The sequence below is a fragment of the Empidonax traillii genome, unplaced genomic scaffold (assembly GCF_003031625.1).
Source record: "Empidonax traillii isolate 1590-97213 ecotype Southwest subspecies unplaced genomic scaffold, ASM303162v1 scaffold374:size1477467, whole genome shotgun sequence".
Classification (NCBI taxonomy): domain Eukaryota; kingdom Metazoa; phylum Chordata; class Aves; order Passeriformes; family Tyrannidae; genus Empidonax; species Empidonax traillii.
In genome coordinates this window covers 453,486-472,552 of record NW_020955567.1, presented here as the reverse complement: position 1 = coordinate 472,552, position 19,067 = coordinate 453,486, and the positions used below count along the sequence as shown (strand labels likewise).

The 19,067-nt window shown below is 43.2% G+C and overlaps 1 protein-coding gene across 2 annotated transcripts in view; it reads right to left on the bottom strand.

Annotated features, from left to right (window-relative positions):
• Nucleotides 1-1,748: 1,748 nt before the first annotated feature.
• Nucleotides 1,749-19,067, bottom strand: part of SLC38A1 (solute carrier family 38 member 1) — a 42,072-nt gene continuing 24,753 nt past the window's right edge. The window contains exons 8-17 of one of the 2 annotated variants that reach the window (XR_003572274.1): nucleotides 18,035-18,117; nucleotides 17,351-17,409; nucleotides 16,517-16,639; nucleotides 14,316-14,395; nucleotides 13,041-13,141; nucleotides 9,842-9,960; nucleotides 9,152-9,293; nucleotides 8,946-9,043; nucleotides 7,797-7,984; nucleotides 4,081-4,564 (exon numbers count right to left, since the gene is read on the bottom strand). Coding sequence is in view for 1 of the 2 variants with exons in the window: in XM_027892903.1 (XP_027748704.1) it covers nucleotides 7,883-7,984; nucleotides 8,946-9,043; nucleotides 9,152-9,293; nucleotides 9,842-9,960; nucleotides 13,041-13,141; nucleotides 14,316-14,395; nucleotides 16,517-16,639; nucleotides 17,351-17,409; nucleotides 18,035-18,117 (907 nt within the window). In the remaining variant the exon portion in view is untranslated. Of the gene's footprint in view, nucleotides 7,985-8,945; nucleotides 9,044-9,151; nucleotides 9,294-9,841; nucleotides 9,961-13,040; nucleotides 13,142-14,315; nucleotides 14,396-16,516; nucleotides 16,640-17,350; nucleotides 17,410-18,034; nucleotides 18,118-19,067 lie in introns of both variants that reach the window. The other variant, XM_027892903.1, reaches the window with a different exon arrangement.

Genomic DNA, 19,067 nt, shown 5'->3' with positions numbered 1-19,067 from the left:
ACTGGGATCCGTGTTAGGAACTTGGGGTTTGAACCAGAGATACTTAACACAACCGACAGCAAAAGCAAATGGTGCTGTTCTCTTGCATGGGTCTGGGGACAACAGGATGTAAGAAGCAAAGCCCATGTTAAGGTCATTATGTGTTTGTGGCCAGAAAGTTTTGGAAATGGGCTTATCACTTACCCCTGTTCCTACCATCTCCACTTTTTCCACATTTCTTAAAGTTGGCATGAGTGCTCACTTTTAGCTCTTTTTAGCAAATTGCAGAATGAGACATCTTGACAGTTGCTTAAATTTGGGCTTCAGCCTGAAGATAAATTGCAATTTTACATGAATTTAAGTCGAACTAAGACCCCACTTGAACCATATGGGGGAATCTCTTCCTTCAGACAAAGCTGCATTGCCTGCCCTAGGAAATAGCAATTTTCCCTCATTTTTTCACTGTGGGCAAACCCATGACACACTCCCAAATAGAGACAGGTCAGATGAACTCAAGAGATCTGTTTGACCTTTGGGATACAAGAAGATGGTGCCAAGCCAAAGGTAGGACTGTGTGGCTGGAAAAGGGATTGGTGTTAGGTCGTGTGGTTTTAGGTGAACTTCAGGTGAAGCTGTCAGACTGCACTGCAGAAGGCAACATATGTTTGTTGTAGTCTCTGCAAGGAAGGAAAAAAATAACTGTAGTCTTTGCTTTTCCCTCTGCTCCAAAAATGATATTCCTGTCTAAAGGTATGGCTATGAGATGATTATGCTTGGCTGGATAGAGAAGTGGGTGCAAAGGTATGCCAAACAGAAGGGGCTATTACACCAGGTCAGTGCAGAAGCTTGTACCTCTGCACTCCCTGACTTACGGTTTAAGACACGTCCCTGGGCTTGGGGACCTGGCAAGGGCTTGCCAGAGATCCTCTGATACATAAATCCTCCCGTCACTTCTCCTGCAGAGGGACCTGGGGAGCTGTACTCATCCCATGCAGTCAAGTAAGCTCTTCAGTTTTTTGCAGGACTCAAGCCAAAAGGTGTTTTTGTGGGTGTTCACTACAACCTGAGCACTAGTAAAATTTGTTGCCAAAGGCAAAAAAGTTAGCAATTTCCAGAACCTTTAAAACTCTGACAGAGACACTTTGGCAGATATATCTGGGAATGCTTAAGAAATTGGGTCTTTGGGAATCTCCTCATACATCTGCTAATGGCTTCTGCATCCATAGCAGACAGAGAAAGTCTGGCAAAGGCTTAGTCACTCCAGGTACCAGTCTGACATCTGTACTCAAACCCAACTTTAACAGCAGCCCTTGAAATTAAACTGCCTGACTTGACCCTGAAACAGACTGGCAAGCACTTGCAGCCTTCAAAGAACAGGCAGAAACAAGTACTGTCTTTTAGGAATGCTATCATCTTCAGCAACCCCAGACTGCGGTGATCATATGCCCCAGCTTCAGGTCCCTCTAAAACTGTATCAGAAACTTCACTTTAATGCTCCACAGATGTTTATTGATACTGTGCTGCATATACTGCACCGAATCTAATATAGCTGGCTTCGCAAGAGCTGCATGCCCTAAATTCAGTGAAAATACTTGTATAAACAGCAGGGACCATATGCTATTCAAATCATTAAAATGATACACAGGCATTCCTTTGAAAGAATGAGTATGGTCTTAACATTAGTTTAGATCACAATTTTAATGTTTAAAAACTATAGAGTTAACAGATAGATTATAGAACTCAATACTTTTTTTTTATTTACACACAGAAACTGAAAAACTGCGTTGTTTATTTGGATATAAGCAGCACAAAGTTAACAGGTGATGTTAACAGGAGCAAAATATTACCAATGACTCACTTCAACAATCTATTACAGGCGAGCTTGTATCAAGCATACATCATTCAAACAGCATTGTTTATACTGGATCTGGGTGAGCCATAACATATATTGGGACACTAAAAACAGGTTTCTATAAACAAGTTTAAGTTCAAGTCTTGTGGAAAAATACCTTTACAGTTTATATTTTGTTGGCTATAACACTGAAAATAAAATGTACATTTGTATTAACTTGAAAAGCTCTCTTGAACTGACTGTATATAGGTTTTTTCCCTCAATTTGTGCTCATGGTGAAAGCAAATGTTATTTCAAGTCTCATTTTCATCCAAGCTCACAAAGTAAACATGGAAAAAAAATACAATTATTTTTAGATGCATTTCCTTAACCTCCATTTTTCAGCAATCCTGAAAAAAACATGTTTCCATGCTTTACCAGTGAGAAAGGCTATACAAGGCCTTTTGATGGAGGCACTCTTGGGACATACACAGCTCTTCCCTCCCATCACCCTCACCCCTGGACACGCAGCTATCCCATGACCAAAATACTGGCCTCTGCCTGTTCACAGGGTGGGATGTGCAAGCAGTCCCTGGCTGGGGATGTTCTTGGCATCCTCAGGCATTAGTGTTTTGGTTGCATGAGAGCAGCAGGGTCTGTGGCGGAGGAGCAGCCACAGGACTCTGCAGGAAGGGTGGGGGCTAGAAATGGCACCAATTGTTCTGGTTGCTGCCCACGCCTTGCTTGCAGTACTTTTTTTTCCTGAAGTACAGGCATTTCTTGTAGCTGAAAATGGAAATACAGAAGTTTTGCCCTGACCTGTTTGGCCTAGTTGGGTAAATATATGCCTAGAAGCAACATGGCATAACGCTGGGTCAGACTGCTGGTTGCAGTTTGTCATGGTTTCTGCATAACGCCTTTTCAACACTTTACTACACCTGATCTCAGCTTGGGATATAAGAGGTACCTGCATACCAAAGGGGCCCTTTACAAGGGAGATATTTTACCCAGCAGGAAGACTGACAAACTTGCTCTTGAGAGAACAGGGAGTCATGCACTGGAATTAATCCTAGCAATTTCACTGGATCTTTTATTTTTCTTTTTCTTGTCACATTAGTGATGCAATTGTAATTCCAAGTTTAGGATTTAACTTGTGAACTCTTGGGAGAAAGAAAAGGATATGCATTTTTCTAAGAAGCTAAAGTATTTGTATTTCTATTTAAATTACTCTTAATATGCAGAGTCTATCTCAACACTTCTATATCATAGGGGAAAAACAACTGCAAAAATATACAGCATCCTATTTATTTACAATATATATATACATTAAACTGAAATTTCCTACAATACAACACAACTGCATAGATTTGTTTTGAGAAACATAGGCATGTGTACAATTTGTGAATTCTAGACCTTTCCAGCCCTGTACTTTTTATTAATTAATTTTTTTTTTCACAGTTTGTTACAGAAATCCTTACATTAGATACAAATAAAACATTCTTTGTGTACGTTATAGGAAATAAGGATTTTCCAGCGCCAAGGGTTCTGGGGACTTGTTTAGGAAAGCACCCTGGCGCCAGTTGATAAAGCCATCTCTTGGAGCTGCTGATGGAGCTGAGTACATTCTGTGGTGCCTTTCTCCTGCAGGCACTGGGGTGGGACAGTAGGACTGGACGTGGGACACCACCACATGGAAAGAGTTTTGTTTTGACCGAGATGCTCTTTAGCCTTAATGTAAGGTTCAAGCAAAGAAACCTTTTAATTTAAAGATGAGCTAGAGATACCATTATTTGTTACTATTAATACTCAGTATCAGAGTTGTGTTGCGCTTATGCATTGTAAGGCAGATGTATGGACACAATCCATGGACATCGAACCCACACTTGCACATGTGGCCTAGTGCAAGTGAAGCACAGGCTGTGGGTTCGAATGTGCCTCAGAAGAGCAGCCCTCGGGAGCAGATGAGCATCTCCATCCTTGACTTCACAGGAGACCAGCTGTTCTGCCCTAGGCCTGCACATGGGCCAGGCACCACTTGGTCCAAGTCAGCTCTACAAAAGGTCTGTGCTGGTGCACGGATTTGGCATTGGCCCTTCAACCAGGAGCAAGCATCGCCCAGAGAGGTCACTGCTCCTGAGAAACTGTTCCCAAATAACAATTTATTGTGTTTTACTTACTAGGCATGTGTGCCATGGGACAGAGAAGGGCAGCTGTATTACTGTTGTTTTAAGCCCATGACTATTTTCTCTGCGATGTGCTGTGGACTAGGAGAGGCAGCAAGGCCGTCTTTTAAGTGTAGGATTAACTCTTACAATCTCATTAGTAGTCCCTGCTTCTGATTAGTCCTTCCTTGTCCCTTACCACTCGATTGTTGCGATTATGCAAATGGGAATTTTAAAGTTTTTTTGTTGCAGTTATTAGGAGCAATTCTGCATCCAGTCTATGACATTTGCAGTGCTCACAATAGTGATAAATTCTCTATGAAAAGAAAGCATGCTACTCCCTACTAAGTAGATATGGTACTCTGGATCCTATTAATTTAACAACAGAGAAACTCGTATAGCATTTCACTGTGCTTTTAAAATCCTAGCTAAAATGTGGGACTCATACAATCATTGGCTACAGGTTCACTATTCCAAATGAACTGAATAACAGCAGTACATTTTACAGATAACCTCAAACAAATATTGTCATCCATCACTGATGTTGACAGTTACAGCAGGGTCTATTGCATTCTGTTAAGAATGTATAAACCTGATGAGAAAACAAAAAGCACGTTATTTCACGTTCATTACCACAGACATCAATAAACACGATTCCTTTCCATAAATATCTATAAATATGATGCCAGTAAATCAGTTTAAGCAATATTCCCCCCTTTTTTTTCTTTTTTGTTTTGTTTTGGGTTTTTTTTCGTGTTTTTTGTTGGTTTGGTTTGGTTTTTTCCTAGTTAAGAGACCCAGAAACAAAGTCTGTTTAAAGACTTAATATTTTGGGTATCTATTTTTCAGTATCTAAGATATGCTTTGGTGGTCCAGTACCTTGGGTAATTTCACTCTATGCATATTCAGCTCATTCTCCCTATTTATTCACTAAAACTCCAGTATACAAATAATTGGGAAAAAGGAGAAGGCAGAACAGCAAAGAGGAGAGAAAGCAATAGTGATGGAAGAGTTTTAGGAAGATACAAGGAGCAATTAGTGACCCAACAGCCCTTCCAGTCGAAGGAAGTTGGGTGCCAAAACTCAGTGGTTGGTATTTCAAATAGAAGACTACAGGAGGGAGGGAGAGGAGGGAGATGTCACAGAGGAGACCTTGTTGGAACCCTGTGCAGCAGATCAGACCTCTAGCTCATACCTGGGTACTTGAAAGTTGTTCCCAGGATCTCCTCTCTCACAACCCCTGATGCACAGAGCAATGCTGCTCATTAATCAGTAGCGGAGGGATAAAGCGGGGAGGAAAGTAGAAGAACCCTGGAGCATCTTAAGGATAACACTGTACAGCATCCTCAGGTCTGAGTTAGGTTTTTTAGGATAAGATCCAGAGAGATTATAAGGCACCTCAAAACCTGAAATGTGACCTCAGCAAGCTGAGTTAGAGAATGGAGTGAGATGCTGGGCTCCAGCTGCAGTGACCACTGAGGATTGGGTGCCTGCAAAAGAGGAACCACAAACTTACATCCAAGATGGTGAATGAGGTGCAAAGAGATAGGAACAAAGCATAGGTTCTTCTCCCCAGAGCTTGCCTAACACCTGGTCTTGTAGGCTATGGTATGGACTTCTTTGTGAATAAGGGCAGGGATCAGTCCCATAAAGAGATGGCACAGAGATAGCTGGTAACCTGCACCATCACAGGCAAGGGTCTGAGACCAGCCAAAGGAAAGCACAAGGGACATTAGCCCAGCAGTCCCAGGTATCTCAGCAGTTCATGTGTTAAAGGCTGGGCTAGGGGGTCCTTGGGAGAAAGGATGCCACACTGGAGATCTTGCTGGGAGCCTGTGAGTGAAAGTCTCAGGGACCAGAAGGAAGGCAGAATAGAGGAACCCTGCACTGCAGTCTAGCAGGTCACTTTGCCTGAAGGGAGAAGGCTTCCAGTTTTGTTCTTGCTGCTGGGCTACTCCAAGGACTTGGGCAGCCTGTGGAGTGCACTCTGCCTTATTTCTGGATCACAGTGGAGTTATCATCAGAGGCAGGCACCTCACTGCCTGGGCTGAGGTACAGATCTGGAAGCCTGGGCTTAGCAGGCTTAGTTTCTGCAGCATGAACACTGCAGATCCGTGCCCAAATTCTAAGGAAGGTCCCAAAGTAACCTCTCTGGATGTTACCCTTAGAAACCAACTTTCAAGGTCCTGAGATGCGCTCTGTGGTCCCAACTCTCAGTGACTTCAAGTCATGGCAACTGAGGCAATTCAGTAGCTCACAGAGGTCCCAAGACCCCAAATACTCCATCCCTAACTTTAAAAAGAGCAAGCTGCAATGATAGGTTCCTCACAGCTGATGACAGTATGCTTCCACAGTTACAATGGGAGTTGTAAATGAACCAGCTACTGGGAACAAGAGGGTTACCACATACTGAGAGATATGGCTCGAGCATACTGAGGGCATCACTCAGCCCTGGGGCTTGACTGGGGCTCCCTTTAGCCATCAGTGCTTTCAGTGGGAGCCACATTCATATTCTGAGACACTTTTTGGCTCGCAGGGTGAACAACACAAAGTGCACACATTTATGCTGCTGGCAGTGCAGTAATAGAAGATGTCTGCTCAGGGTGGTGAACAATCACCTGCTTAGCATTTAAGTCTCTACAAGTAGTTCTCTACACCAGCTATAAGGCATTAGGCAAATGCTTATTCTGTGGACAATGGATGCAAGTTACAGTGTTTCTGCTAGTAGTAACTGAATGTCTTTTAATTGTAATGGAGAACTGATGAAAAATGTAAATGAAACCTTTTAAATATAAAAAGTATTTCTTTTTAAAGTTCACTTAAAGAAATGTTACAGATTTCAATTTCCACTAGAGAGTGAGTCCAATCCTGCTCCCACTGCTGTCAAAGGCCCTGCTAACTTCAGTGGGAGGAGGGTAAGGTATGAACAAATGAAACTTAGAATGGAAAAGGCATGAGGTATGATTAAATGTCTAGGTTTTAATAAAACTGGAATTTGGTACCTTTTTTTCTGAGAGGAGTGGGGCATTACTGAACAGTTTAACGCTGAAGAAAATGCAGACTTCCCATGGAAATTTCTGAACGTCTGCTTCTCTTCAGGCTCAAGTACTCATGGTTTGGGCTCAAAGCTAGTTCTTGGCAGCCTCCAACTGAAGTGTGTCAGGGGAACGGTGGCTCATGGTGGTAGCCATCCTTCTGTTGCTCCCAGCAGCCCATCACAAAGACACACACAGTCTGTTCCCAAAAGCCACGAACAGGCCGCTGACTCCCCCGCCAGAATACCAGAGAGAAGCACCAGATTTAGGACCTACACTTATACAGCACTCAGTTATGTTCTCGTGGTGCTTTTCACGCCTGTATCCACAATGCTACACTTAACCCAGTGAGGCAAATGGTGCCTGCAACTGCAACAGAAGAAACAAACAAACCAACGAACTAGATGTGTACAATTCAAGAGCAGAGTTTTGGCTAAAAGAGGGAGGGAAGGTTGTGAATGGACATCACTCCAGTGGGAATTGATAGCAACAGGTGCTGCTGCCCTAAAGGAGCAGAACTTGTGGCTGAAGGGCTAAGGACAACAATGAAGCAATGCGGTACATGGGTGGAAGAGGGGAAACTAATTGTGATGAATTCCTATGAGCAATGCTCTATATAGTCTCACAGACAATTAACAGAGACTTATCGCTGATCTGGTAACTCAGTACTGGGGACCAGAGTGATATGTCTGTTGGAAATATGGGTCTGTTTTCTTCAAGAAAATACACCCATTACAGTAATATCAGTACTGGATAGTAATTATTTGGATTTGACTTGAGTAAACTCACAAAAAATGGAATAGATAACAGAACGGATGGTTGCGATTTTGGTGTATAGCGAACAGGGGTGTCTTCTCTTCAGAAGGCGGTGAACTTCAGTGGCCTTCAGCACTGCCTCCCGATTGTACCCAGTCATAGATGACCAAGGGAATGCTCACTAGGGAAAACATTATCCCCAGCACCAAGAAAAGAGAAGCCTGAAACAAAAAAAAGGAGAGAAAATTAAAATGAAATAGCACTTCTGGCAGAGACAAGACCCATAGATAATTAAACAGATTAGCATCATTAATAATTACTCGCTGAGCATCAAACCAATCTTTTTTCTTCTTTCAATTCACTTCCTAAACACTGATCATCCCTAAAGAGGATTAAGTGAGTCTGTTTTTAGGACTGATCAGCTCTGCTCTTTCCAAAGCCTCAAGGAAATCAGTATATTCTTCCCAGCAGATATGTGTTCATCAAAGTTCAGCCCTTTCGTCATGGGATCTGTGGATGTAGTCACAAGTGAAACACATGTTTCCTGCCTGTCTGCTCAGAAAAGGAAGGCCTGACCTTGCAACGCTTCCAGTGCATGCCCCATTAGGCTGGGAATACACAGTGTTGCATCTTTTCAGCTCTTTCTGGGGCTCATAGGAAATCTTTCCAAGGCCCATTTCCATCTCCTCATGCATGCCAAAGGGCTAACATAACATTTCAGCTGGCTGCTTCTGGTGGAGCCACCTTAAGTCTGACTCTGGTCCATGAAAACTGAGGAATACCACAAATGGAGCACTTTGCACGCTTTCTGTATCAACTCACAAAAAAAAGAGAGAGCTTTCTGGACTGAAAGGTTTGCTGAGGTGGCTGGAGGGATTCCTGCACCCTGCTGACAGCTACTGCTGCTTGCAGAGCTGCTGCTTGCAAGCCAGGAGAGTCCCTCAGCCCGCAGAGAAGGGCCTCCCAAAATATGAGATGCTGTGCATGATATGGCCCCTCCACTAGGAGACCCCCAGGGTAAGCCAAGGAGAAGGGTGAGCACAGCTGCCAGCTGACTGAAGCACAGAGGGAAAGTAATTAAAGAAGCTCACAGCTATGTTCAGATTAGATGTGCTTTGCACCTTGCACATTATAAAGAATGACAAGATGAAAGTGTTGCATTGATGGGAATGGAATGCATACCCAAATCCTCTGAGTCAACTTTGATCCATCCTGCTGTGTAATTTTTAAATACAACGACGACGGAAGAATGAAAATCAGCATATTGGCAGAAGTGACCCCTGCAAAATTCAAATAAATGAGTTTTGTTAACTGCCAGGAACAGCTAATTATTGTGTTGCTGATTAGCAACCGTCTTTTAGTAGTAGTACAAAACCAGGATACTGTACCTACAACTCCAAAAATATCCTTCATGGATGGGATAAAAATGACTAACAGGTTGATGATAACCAAAAGAACAAAAGTAACCAAAACATGATGGCCTAAGTCAAATTTTGTCTTTCTGGCCATCTCAAATAGCGATGAACGCACCTGTAAGGAGAGAGAAAGAAATTTCTCTGTCAAGAATAGTCTACGAGTCAATTCAGTGCTTCCCATGTTTATGTGAACTGTTTCTTCATGTGACAAGTGCTGCATAGATCTGTCATAAATTTTAGATTGTCTTATGTAATGTCCTTTGATATAATCCTTAAAATTAATTTGTTATTTCCGAACTGTAGGTACACACGCATGTGCAGTAGGATATTCCTCTCTAATGTATCTTTTGAAATCCTTCTGCACTTAAAAATGAACTTCACCTCTGAGCCTGCTCCAATAAAGTGATGTGAAGGAAGAGAGAACCCTTGTGGATTCAATTTAAAACACGTTTAAGACCAAAAGCAATTTATTTATTTCCTGGATAAAGAACTTCTCTGTGCAGGAAAGTTAGTGGGAGTCTGGTGTGCAAAAAACTGATCCAAGCTCAAGTTCTTTTAGTAGCTGCAACATTATGGTCTCAGCAACTGCTAGACTGTGGTCTGAAGAAATGTGCTGTGCACAGCTCTTACCAACTTCCCAACTGTGAAGGAAGTTTTACTTACAGTGAAAAACAGGACCGGCACAGTGAGTATCACCGCCACAATCACAGCCAAGCGCACAGTCAGGATCAGGATGTCATCTTTGCTCTGGTATTTGTGAAGCAGATCTGACTGCACACTCTCTATGGAAAAGACAGTAAGATGAGTGTTCCGGCAAACAGGCAATTAGTTCACAAAAATCATTGTTTAACAACAGCCTTCTTGAACAACAAGTGATTTATCTGTAAACAAAAGAGTACGGAATGAAACATTCTTGAGTTAAAACAGCGCTTTGAACAAAATTTCAATGATCTCATTATTCCAGATTAATCCTTTGGAGGCCTGATTTAGGAATGCATCTTAATTCAAGACAGCACGTGCCTAAGTCTAAGGTAATTTTCACTGTAGGAAAGACAACAGTGAGACATACACGAAAACTTACTTACATATATACATAGATACAAAAATAGGTAAAGTGAAATAAGCTATTTTTAATTAGTTCCATGGACTTTTTTTTAAGTTTCAAATGATATAAAAATAAACACATGCACTGCAATGGCTGAACTTAATATAAACTGCAAGGTTTTGAACTAAATTAGTCTTAACAGCAAATAAACTACCAGTGAAAAGCAGTGCCCCTGTTCTCAATCGAGAACAAAGCCTATCTTGGGTCAGCTCTCAGTGGGACACTGACATTTGCACTGAAATCCCTCAGCAGCTCCTCTGAGGGCTGCCAGCAGTGCCTGCAGCTCAGCTCCACGCTAGCCGGCGGCCCCAGCAGCCAAGACAAATCACAGGGGGTGCCTAACGGGGAGGCGCTGGCAATATTTTAATATGACCTCCTGCCAAAATGTTTCCTTGAAGCTGTGATAAATAGTGCAGAGCAGGTCTGCGTGTACTAACCAAGAGGAAAACCAAGTTGCTGAGGGATCTACACGTTTGCTTTGTAAGTTTTAAATATCCATGAGCAATAAGTTAAGGCGGGGGCTGTTAAGCATGACACAAAACATACTTGCTGCCCCTTTTTAGGCTTATGTTTTGTTTCTGCCTGCTAATCTTAGAAAGCTGGTGGTAAAACGTAACAGCTCTTAAAGGGAACTCGACAGCCACGTCTGATTTACCATCTTTGGCACTTGGTAAAACCTCACGTATTCCTGGAGGCAGAGGGATCTATCCTGTGGCAAAATGCCTACACTCCCCCCAGGGCACCTTTCTGGGTAGAGACCACAGGCCAACACCACCTACGCAGTGCTTGAATCCCCACCAGGAGAAAGAAAATGCTCTCCCACCTCCCTGCAGATCAGGAGTGGGGTTTTCAAGCCGGGCACATGCACAGCTTCTGCGACACAGAGCTTACTCTGCTCCTGCAAGCACAGACTGCAACTTCTGTACCGCTCACGGGCTGCAGCCAGGTAGGAAGTGAAGGGCAAGGCTTACAGTTGAAGGTCTGTTTTCCTTTCAGCTAGATACACCACAGAGCCCAACCACACTGTGACCTTTTAGGGGAAGAAAAACACCTCTTTTCTGTAATTCTGCAATGTAAATATAGTCATCACTGCAACACTTTTGAGAACACAGCAAACAGACAAGTACTATTGGTGCAAAGAAGAAATGGTCACAATAAAAATACTGTTCTTACCCAGGTAAGGGTAGAGAAGAGGGTTAGAACACTGTAACCGAACATAGGAAATGTAAGGTCTTGTCAGTCTCAAGGGGAAGAACGATCCAAGTGGAGGAATCAGTGTCTTTTTTGCTGCCTGTCACGGCACTGACACTTGCAGAAGCCCCAGCAGAGCTGCACAGCTTCTGTCTGTGGGCTCAGTGCTGGGGAGCCTGATGTGGGAAGACGCACACAAGACACCCCAGGGATTCCTCCACCATTCCCCCTCAGGAGGGCCAGAAGGACGCAGCCCCTACCTCCTCCATGGACTCCAGACCCTCGTCCTTGAGGGATGTGGGAGATTCCCAGAGAGGAGCGCCACGGATCTGCCTCCTCAGATCCCTGGGGCAATCACATCAGAATCTCTTCCCTGCCAAAGTGAAGGGGTCCATGCTGATTTACACCCATTTGCTCCCCGGGGCAGCTAATTTGATGCATCTCTAGGAAAATGTATCAGATGGGAGCAGTTGGATGAGAACAGCTGATGCTGTTGTCACTTGCAGCCTATTTGTGATTTTATTGGGAAAATTAGAACAACGACCTCAAGTTACTTCAATACATGTATACTCGAGGCCTTAGAATGAGAGTTTGGGAAAACAAATATGAGATAGGTAAACCTTTGAAGGAAAAAAATGCCACATTTCATATTTAGTTATTTTCTTTCTCTTGCAACTGGTGGCTTACAAGGGACAGTATCATAAATGAAGAGGCTGTAACAAAAAGGTCACTTGGAATAGGGTGGAGAAGACTGATGGTGACTGAAGTAAAAGGCAAACATCAGCTTTGCCACCTGTCTTGTAACCCCTTAATGGTCCATGGAAAAAGAGACTGCTTTTCAACATTCTCATTTTATTGGAACATGGGAATAGTTTCCTGGGCAACATTCATATTTTATCCTACTCTACTTAACAATAGCGCCTTTAGGGCATACATATTGTACCCTTTAGTGATACAATATAATTTGTTAAGAGAATTGATATGCATGAAAAGAGACAGGGTGCGAGTCTCAAACACTGAAATAATCATCCTTTGGTAGCTGAGCTGGGACAATACTCAAAGCTTCCCCACTGCCAGTTTGTTTAACCAAGACCTAAAGAGGTCAGCTCTAGGGACACAAGGAAAACATTTGGTCTGTTGTCTCTATGCTGAAAGTGTCAATAAAAAAGTGAAAAAGCTGTGATGGCCTATTTGTTACTCATTTCCTAGGACCTGCTCTCAAATCTGTCTAATTTTCTGCAAATACACATGCTTCAGTCATTACCAATGCACACGTCATTCAGGTGAGGACCTTGGAACAAAATCTTAGTGGGCCCCAGCTAATCCCCAGTTCTGTTAAATAAATCTCTCCCTCATATTTTGAATATGCCTTTTGCAAATAACACTTTCACTTGTGCTTTTCATCCAAAGGGGAAAAGCATACCTTCAATATGAAAAGTTTAAGGAAAATTATTTGGAATAGTATTTTAATATAAGTGGATGGGACTTTCCTTTCCAGCTGGGATACATTATTGATTTTACACGTATCCCCTTTCAACTCTGATCAATAAAGAGCTGAATACTTACCGTAGAAAGTCAAATAGCCAAATATGGCAGTCATAAAGTACATCAGAAACATGGCAAAAAATGAGATATTTGAAACCAACTGCATTTTTTTCTGTGAACGGCTGGAGAAAGAACAGAAAAAGAACACATAAAAATGATTGGGCTGGATTTTTCAATAGCTGTTTCAAAACGTTTTAAGTCTTTGCATAAGCACGGTAATTTTGGGGAGACTCACGAATGCATTTTCATTTAAAACAAGAATTAATTGAGAGTTACACGAGGAAGAAAAGGACTGGGGAAAAGGACCCTAACTTGGGGCTTAAGTCAAAAAATGGTGGGTCTGACCTATGGCTCTGCTTCATGGCCATACCTGTTTAAACAGAGTGAAGCCCTGTGGAGAGAGGACAGCCCTAAAATACTTCAGTAATTAAATTAAAAGGTCAAAATGAGAGAAGCATAAAATTACACAGAGAGGAAAAAAACCCAGAAACATTCTGAATGACTGCAGAGAAACATTTGTGTTCCCATGGGTAGAAAATACTGGATATATGCAGACCTATAAAATAGGTACAGTGTAAACATTTCATCTTTAGATATTTGTTCTAAAATATTTACACTCCAGTACCTAACTTAGACTTTTAAATCCACACAAGGATGCCCTAAATAGGCACCTGTGAACCTGCTAAAGTCACTTGAAATTTAAAGCACTCAGCTGGGGCCTGAGGGCACTCGGGGATCTGCCTGACTGACCTCTCCCCTGGGCTCCCCAGCAGCTCAGGACCCCACTGTAGCTGCCCAGGGCTACCAGTAATGTCCCAGCAGGACTGGTCTCCAGCTCCCCACAGCCCTTCCCAGTCAGAAGTGTCAGTGAGACAGCAGTACCAGCAAAGCTCTTTTAATATCACCAAGGCTGAAAGTACTTTTATTTTCCTGGTACTGCAACACATTTTTAGTTGCGCTGGAACAAACACCATTAGTGGAACACACGCCTCTGCTATGCCAAATAATGACCAGCAGAACTTGGCTCTCCCCAGGCTGCTGTGTATTTCCAGAGAAAACTCCCAAGTATTGCATTATTCTCCACTTCCCTCGCCCCCACCCCAGCGGCACGGCATGCCTGGGAGGCCAGATTTCCTAGCCGACAGCCATGCTCATCGGCTTGCTGGGTGTTGTTAAAGCACATCTCTGAGTGGCACGAATGACTCAGAGCACCTCTGTGCTAACATTTTCCATGTAAAATGGTTCAAAACAATTAACAGAGAAAAAAAAAAAAAAAAAGGAAAGAGAAAGGCTTACTCTTTAAGTTCGCTGTAAATCGGGAGGACTGACGGGTGGCACACAAATGCAAAAGCAATGGTGGGCAAAGCGTACACAGTCTGTTCAGAGAGAATTTCAGAAAAGAAGTTAAAAAGAAGTATTTCCTCCACTGGTGTGAAGAAATGTTCCGTGTTCAACTACCTCAGCTCCCAGCTCGTTGAATTCTTCAACCAAACATTGAGAGCCCTTCTGAGAAGGCAGAAGACCTGTCAATTAGCACGCATTTAGTGAAATACAGAAAGCAGCGCGCTTTCCACCCGAGGACAAAGTCTTCGCATTGGTGGCGCAAGTGCAGCCCTGACTGTGCTCGCAGAGCGCAGCTCTGGATGCCACACTGCTGCTGATTTTGCTCCCTGGGATGGGTCTGCCTGCCCAGTTACTGCCACGGTTACTAGCACAGTGTCACGCGTAAAAGGGACATATGGCGGGTCACCGCTACGCTACCCTGCCTTGGCATGGAGAGGGGTGCGCACCCGTGGTGCTAAGGCTGAGGTCCTGAAGAGGAAGCCCGTATCCAGACTGTAAGAAAAGAGAACAGGAATGCAGAACTTACAAATAAATGGATATTTAAGGTACCAGACTGAATCCCTTAATTTCCCAGGCCAACAAAAGGACTAGGAGGGCTTTGCAGGGAGCATGCTTTCCTTGGGGAAAGAGAAAGACCATTATGTCACCAGGAAGTGCAGGAGGCCTCTGAGGGGTACCTCACCCCTTTCTCCACTAAGAGCTTGAGGGGATTTCAGTCCTCAGCCAAATTTCACAAATGATCTTAGTGCCCAGGCACTTCCATTCTCCATGAGGGAACGGGTACAAGCAGAGGTCACGTGAATCTGCGAGGACAAAATGAGTCCATCCCTACATGCAGCTCTGTCCCACCCTCTGAGATCTTGTGCTGGTCACAGGCATCCCCTTCCCACAGAAGCTGTTCTGTGCTACAGCGCAGGCCTGACAGATTTAGTAAATGCACTGTTTGCTCTCCAGTGGTCTTTCCTTGCCCAGCTTTGCCACCTCCTCTCGCTCACTCACAGCACATTGCTGCTGTGGTGTCTCCATCTGTAGAGATACTCAGAAGTTGCCTGGACACAGTGCTGGGTGGCCCTGCTTCAGCACGGGGGTTGGACCAGGTGACCTCCAGTGGTTTCTGCCAACCTCAGTTATCCTCTGATTCTGTGAAACTGTCCTGTTTCTCCTCTCACGCACCAAAGTTGCGAAAATGATTGGCAAACTATTGGCCCTGAGGGCAAACCTCGGGAGATGAGCTCAGCAAATGCTGAGACTCACTGTAGAAGAAGGTGCCCTTCCACACTATTTGGAATACCTACACTTAAGCTGCTATCGCACACACCAAGTTAACTAATTCTTATTCTGTCACACTGGATCTGGAGTGATGGTTTCCCCCAACCAAAGAATAGTGCTTGGATTGGCTTCTTCAACTGAAGCTGGTAGATTGAATTTTAAAAAAATTAATTTTTGCATGCCTCTGCTACACATGCGTATTCTTTACGAATGCGACTGTGAGGCCCTGAGGACCATGCCCTGCTGGATAAGGAGCTGTTTCACTGGGAGCACTGCATTCCAGCACAGCTGACAGGAGCCATCCTCCTGCTCCCAGAGCTCTCACCTTCTCTTAGGCCAACTTTTTTTGCAGCTGTGTGGTGACAGAGGGAAGCATGCAGCTGAAAGGCTACCAAATTTTTGCTGGACTAACTTCCAGCTGTATCCTTTTTGCAATCCAGTTCACCACATGGCTACAGAACCATGTACCCTGTCACAAAGCAGTGGTTTTTCTGCAAAAGGACAGAGATTACTTCTGGGCTTTGGATGCAGGTGTGGCCTACTCAGCTTCTGCTGAACAAGAGTCTAAAGGCACAGTTGTAGTATGGATTGTAAGAAGCAGTGGAAAGGAAAAATTTCCTGAAGAAAGCATTCATTGTCCAGCGGTAGTTCAGACTCATAGCCTTAGCACGTCTACTACCAGGGCAGGACAAGACTGCAAGGAGGTACATTCATCATGGCATCTCCGCAAGACCAAGCAAAGAGACCCATTTTGCATTCACCATTGGATCACAAATGGAAGCATGGAGAATCAGGTCCTATGCGGTACTGGTCGGATTAAGAACATGGGGTGTAGGTGCACATATTATGTGAATTAAAAATAAGTATTATAAAAAGAAACATACCTTGGAATTAAAGATAACATACTTTGGCTTACACATATGTTCATATGCTGAGCTATTTGATAGGACAGATGTTGCATTTAGCTCTGGTACACCACAGGAAATTTGAAACTTCTTGTAAATAACCTAAAACAAGAACAGGAGATAGCTAATTGCTAAAATAGCAATAAAAAGCAAATTAAAATAAAAGTATCAATGAAATTGTGAGCATCCTGGCTTGTATCATAAATAGTGTGGCCAGCAGGACTAGGGAAGTGATCATTCCCCTGTACTTGACAACAACCAGGCCACATCTTGAGTACTGTATCCAGTTCTCGGCTCCTCACTACAAAAAAGACACCGAGGTGCTGAAGCGAGTCCAGAGAAGGACAAAGGCGGTGAAGGGTCTGGAGAGTAAGTCATATGAGAAGCTGCTGAGGTAACTGTGGTTATTTAGCCTGGAGAAAAGGAGGCTCAGAGGAGACCTTATCACTCTACAACTACCTGAAAGGAGGTTGTAGGAGGTCGGTGTCAGTCTCTTTTCCCAGGTAACAATTGACAGGACGAGAAGAAATAGCCCCAGGTTGCACCAGGGGAGTTTTGGATAGGATATTAGGACATTTTTTTCATGAAAAGGGTTGTAAAGTATCGGAAAAGAGTGCCCAGGAAAGTGCTGGAGTTACCACCCCTAGAAGTGTTTAAAAAATGTGTGGCTATTTCACTTGAGGATATAGTTTAGTGGTGAACTTGTTGCACTAGGTTGACAGTTGGACTTGATGGTTTTAAAGGTCTTTTCCAACCTTAATGACTCTATGGTTCTAAGAGAGTCATCCAACAAAGAAAGCAAGCTGAACTTACCACAACCAGGAAAAATACCATGCAGCTTAATGAAAATCCACTGGTATAGCCAAGATATCCTGAAAGAAATTAAAAGGAAATCTTATACAAAATAATTTTATTAGTCTTATCTTGGTTTTTACTTCCTTTTGCTTCTTCATGAAAAGTTCAAATGCATGATACATTTAATATGCATTTGAGCTTCTGGGTAGGACAAAAACATGTCCTGTTGGTATGGAAGTCTCCCATTTGGAAATCTCCCACATAACAAATCTCCTAGCTTTTGGTCAGGCCTGAGCCTTGCTCTGACCCATTTGACTTCCTTGGGGTCATCTGCACATCAGTTTAATTAATTTTACTTTTGAAAGAGGTTGTGACAATTGAAAAACACATGCAAGTGTGCAATTGCAATCAGAATGTGACACAGATGCCACAGATACAAGTCACATCAGCTGAGTTTGGGTTATTTTCTCAGAAGGAAGATCCCAACTGGACTTTGATGCCAAATGTTGTTACATGGTTTTATAAAAACACATTGTGTACCTACTAGCATCTCTGTGGATTCAAACACTTTTGACAATGCAATTCTCTGTATGCATCTTACTTCAAACTCCAATACATCACCACTAAAAATTTTGATGCCTATAGAAAAGTAACTTATTTTTTGTCAGTGGCATGATGCCCAAAATGGCATTTTCATCTTACCTAAGTTCTTAAGGAGACATAAAGGGAGGATTATGCCAAACGTCACTATGACAACAAGAATCCGTCCATCCACGTACCATGCCCTGCATAAAACATTTAAAAAAACATACCATGAGCACACCTTAAACGCTCTCTGGCTTTCCCTTCATTCAGTCACCCTCTTTGACTGCTGTACTTACAGAACTATCTTTGGTCTTCTTACCCTACAAGCTCCTACAAAAGCAGAGAAGGGTTCTCATCTCGACTTTGCAGACTCTTAAATTATCCAGCCCTTGAAACAGGGCACTAGTCTGACTCAGGTATGGCAGATTTTCATAGTCACTAGTCAAAATATCACCCTACTGCTGGGATCAGTAAGTGTGACTGAGAGGCAGAACAACCACCTGTGTAACCTGCTATAAGCCACCCTGCCAGGACAATGAAAGATGGTGCAAAGAGTCACACATACAGCACAGTGGAGCAGGGAGAGGCATCACAATTCATTTGGGAAACCACCCAGGCATTTGACTGGAGTGGCAAACAAGACTCCTGGGGGCTGGCATGCACTGGCCAGTCCAAGTCTGTATCTCCTCTAGCAAAGTGCTTTGAATACTGCTGGAAAGCAAGAAAGAGGAGAAGGGACAGCGTCAGTGACGTTCTGTATGACCTATTTCCATTGTTTGGTCCAATTCAGTATGATATCCTGAGGAGGAATGGAATCTCTACCACTTTCTTGTGCACTACAGCACACTATATAACCTAGAGTGAGGGATATTTACCACTATAAAAAAATGCCCCCCCTCTATTAAAGAAACTGGTAAATTCAAGGAATGATACGTGGCAGAAATCTAAGTATAATATTCTGCAGTTGTCATATGCTAATATTGAAGAATTTCACACTAGGGACAGTGTTCCAGGGGCAAAAATTCTGCAAGAGGCTGAGAATGCAGGGAAACACATATCTTTAACCTGCATTCCTCCCAATATTTTCAAGTGTTGCCTAACACTGTAAATTATTGGATTCTATGAAAGATGGTTTTTTTCCCACCATTCT